This window comes from Pteropus vampyrus, unplaced genomic scaffold, assembly GCF_000151845.1.
Source record: "Pteropus vampyrus isolate Shadow unplaced genomic scaffold, Pvam_2.0 Scaffold2, whole genome shotgun sequence".
Lineage (NCBI taxonomy): Eukaryota > Metazoa > Chordata > Mammalia > Chiroptera > Pteropodidae > Pteropus > Pteropus vampyrus.
In genome coordinates this window covers 20,593,767-20,597,555 of record NW_011888783.1, presented here as the reverse complement: position 1 = coordinate 20,597,555, position 3,789 = coordinate 20,593,767, and the positions used below count along the sequence as shown (strand labels likewise).

General features: G+C 38.3%; 1 protein-coding gene across 1 annotated transcript in view; it reads right to left on the bottom strand.

Moving 5' to 3' along the window:
• STK39 (serine/threonine kinase 39) overlaps positions 1-3,789 on the bottom strand; it is a 233,354-nt gene that overhangs the window by 111,379 nt on the left and 118,186 nt on the right. The window contains exon 12 of the mRNA XM_023529694.1: positions 1,801-1,863. Coding sequence (XP_023385462.1) covers positions 1,801-1,863 — 63 coding nt within the window. The remainder of the gene's footprint in view (positions 1-1,800; positions 1,864-3,789) is intronic.

Here is a 3,789-nt window from a genome sequence, read left to right as displayed (position 1 = left end):
AAAAAAAAAAAACAAAAAACAGCAAAAGAGTGTTATTTATAAACCCAGGAAACACACAAATAAAATCATGACATCCCTTGATTCATACAGTCCTTTCTTTCTGGAAATTTCAAAACTAGGTTTTTGTACATGCTGGTCTTATTTTGTCACCTAACAGTTCTGTGTGAAGGTTGGAAAGATGACTAATTCCCATCACAACTGTGAATACGAATATTTCATATAGGAAGCCTCAACATATACGATGAGCACTATAAACAACTGGTATAAGATGCAATAAGTCCGAAGAAGGCTCATCCATCTAAATGAGCACCTTGCAACCGGAGCCATGGACTGTTCCCCCCAGGCCTTGGTGATGTACAGGGGTTTGTTTGGGTACCTTAAACTTCAGGATGCAGAGGAAGGTGAAACCCAGTAGATTCGGCCACTGTTTATCTTTCCTGCCTTTCTCACCTAGAGCCTATTTCCTTGAATACAGATCGTCAGCCATGAATGCGTCTACTACATAGCCCCTCCCTACTCCCATGAATCATGGACCAGTAGGCCTTCCTACTGGAGTAGGACAATAAGGGATTTCAGGTCAGTCCTTGACTCTGCCACCGACCAACTATGCAACTGTGGGCGAGTCAGTCTCTGAACCTTTTTTCCTATTTATAAAATGGGGATAATACCTACTGCAAAAGGTTACTGGGAGAACAAAATAATATATATGAAAATGAGTCATAAACTGCAACATATTATACAACACTAGTTTTCCTAATCCCTTTTCCTGTTTACTCTCTTTGCCTTCAGGCCCATCATTATTCCTAACTTGCCTTCAATCATTTAACCAATCCCTACAGTTTTTCTCCAGGCGTTTTACTGAGTTGCCTGATACAGTATAAAAGACCTAAACTGAATCCTGCTTCTTCCTCTAAGCTGCTGTGCGACCTGGGGTGAGCCACTTAACCTCTGCAAATCTTTGCTTCTTCAGCTATCACAAAAAGGCCAAGGACTAGATATTTGACCTCAAACAGGCTTCCTGCAACCATGAAATCACATTCTGTTTCTTCAACATACAGATGTTTCATAAAACACAGATCAGGTAAGATAGAAATGAATTTAAATGGAATATGCAGATTTTGTAAAACAAATCATGATCTCAAGGCTAGTGATGCTTGATAGTATAACTAACTACCTTGAGAGCAGAGGGCTTGTCTATTAATTACAGAGCAAAACCATAATGGCAGCAGGCACCCTGGCTCCATGTCCATCTTTTCTCCCATGTATTGCTCATCACCCTTCATCAGCAATCAATACAACTCATGTCTCATGTCTTCCGTCATATAAATTTTAATATAAATGCATTTCGCAGTCGCTGAATTATTATTTTTACAAGGCAGGTTGTAGAGATAAATTGACCCATAAAATTTAATGATAAAAGAATTATAAAAACAGGTTATAGAAATCCAACCAGGAGCAAAAAAAGAAAAGTATCAATTAACTACAATGTTTTCTGGCTGGAATCTAACAGAATGGTGAGTCATTTTCTTTCCTTTTGTTATTTCACACAGTACCAGCAATTTCAGAAGCAGTCTGGTAATCAATTCTTGCTCTTGAACCCATCATTTAAAGGTTGGAGGTCCTGAAAATCATGGTCAATAGTGACAGTACTCTTTTCTCCATACCTATTAAAAAAGAGAGTTTACAAGCCTCTGATTTGGAAGCGCTACCCTGAAATTGTCTTTCTAAAATGTTTTTTTTTTTTTTTTTTTAATCTGTCTACAGAGCATTTCAGACATAAATGACTTCGGGGAAACATACCTGAGAGTCCTGCACGGAAAGGGACTGTATTTGCTCGGGCAGACTGCTGGCATTCACCGCAATCTGTTAAGAGAGCCACCGTTACAGCACTTAAGGAAACCAAAATGAGACATTAAGGTCAGTGTTGTGACACTGAGTCCCGATTATCAGAGACAAATATTTTAAATAATTTAAGAAATTTTCAAGCAGTATTTCCCAAAGTATGGTTCTCTGACACACTGCACTGGAATCACATAGGACACATGTTAGGGATTTCTAGGCCCCACCCAACCTTATTCAGAATTCCGTGGAGATGGAAGAGAATCTGTATCTTTAACAAGTACCCTGAGTGATCTTTATGCTTTTAGAGAACCATTGAGCTACAGTGAAAGGCATGGACTATTGGATATTTTAAGCTTGGTAACAGAAAGATGCCCTAGGACCATTTTGTTCTTGTCCCATAACTTCATCTAAAGTTGAGGGCCTTCTATGAAAGGACGTTAGGATTAGTAAAACCTGTCCCTTTCATGATTACTGTGAACAACTTAGTCCTGGATTTCAGAAACATAAAGGTAGATGAGCTTTTAAAACATTTTCACAAACAGAAATGCCAGAGTGATAGGTTATATTTTTCTCCCGAAGTTGGAAATCCGACCCTAATGTGATATCCAAAATATTTTCACCTCCAACTCTACTTCTGTGAACTCTGCCCTGAACAAAAATTGAAAGACAAAAAAACTCAAAGAGAAGCAATGAAAAAGATTAAAAGAAGTTCCTGTTTCTAAACTTGCTATCAATTCTAAAATAATCGGAAGTCATCAGAAGTTCTTTGTGACAAGAATTTTCTACGGTTTAAGAGCATAACATTTTTACTCTCTGTGATTCCTCAAAAATAACTATGCTAGTAATGAAGTAAGAGGGCGAAGTATACTGATGTTTACGGTTTACTTTGAAATACATAAAAAATGAAGATGGACTGAAGGATGAATAGATAGATATGCATGTGACAAAGCAAATACAGTAATGATAGGACCTACGTGATAGGTATGTGGGTGTTCACTATTACACGCTTTTAATGTTGCTGTATTTTTGAAATTTTTCATACTAAATTGTTGGGAGAAAATTACTGTTAGAACAAACAACTAGTGTTCCATAACCAGCCAGAGGGCCTATGCCTACACCAAATGATCTCTATTATAAAGAATCTTTCAGGCTGACCCCACAATCTTAAGGTTTGAGATACAACCAAAAGCCACATCAGCACTTAGAGAACATCCTACCTTCAGTCAAAGAACCATGTAATCTGAAAAACCTTAATGGCCTTACTAGAGGCAATATCTTCTCTTTCCCCTAGGGTGCCCTCTTATTCCTGAGGGATCGATTATCAGGATGGAGAACTAATTAACTAGACTGGGGGCTGAAACCTCATACACCCTGCAAGCTCACTGTGTAGGTGTAACTGCATGCAATAAAGGGATCAGCCTCAGTCTCTTGCTGGTTCACAAGCATTACAGGTGATTCTTCAGAAAATGTGCAGAGATGCACAGGAGTGGTGCAGAGAGAGATTCCCTCCACAAAAACACCTTCATTGACAACCAATCATAGCCCTGCAAAATTTCAGCATTATGGACTCCATTCTATCCATTTAGGGCATGTCTTTTGGGCACATATTTTTACACATAAAAACTTGAAAGAAAATTAACATGTTAAGTAGCTGCCATTCAGCAACAGTATAATATAAATTTGACTACTGGAATTTTTTGTGTTAAACAGTTCACTATAAGAAGACTTGAGAGAATGTTGTTTTGACTGGGCGGGGGCGGTGGGGAGGGCATAATTAATGTTGGACACCGCCGTGGAAATAGGTCTTTGGTACTGAGTGAAAAAGAGGTAAAGATCTTGGGTTGGAGAGAAGGGACAATGTCTGCTTTCCAATTTTTCACAGGGTTCTGCCTAATCTTCTCATTTTCTATTTTTAAAAATGGCTAAAAGCAATCTGTTATTCTAAAT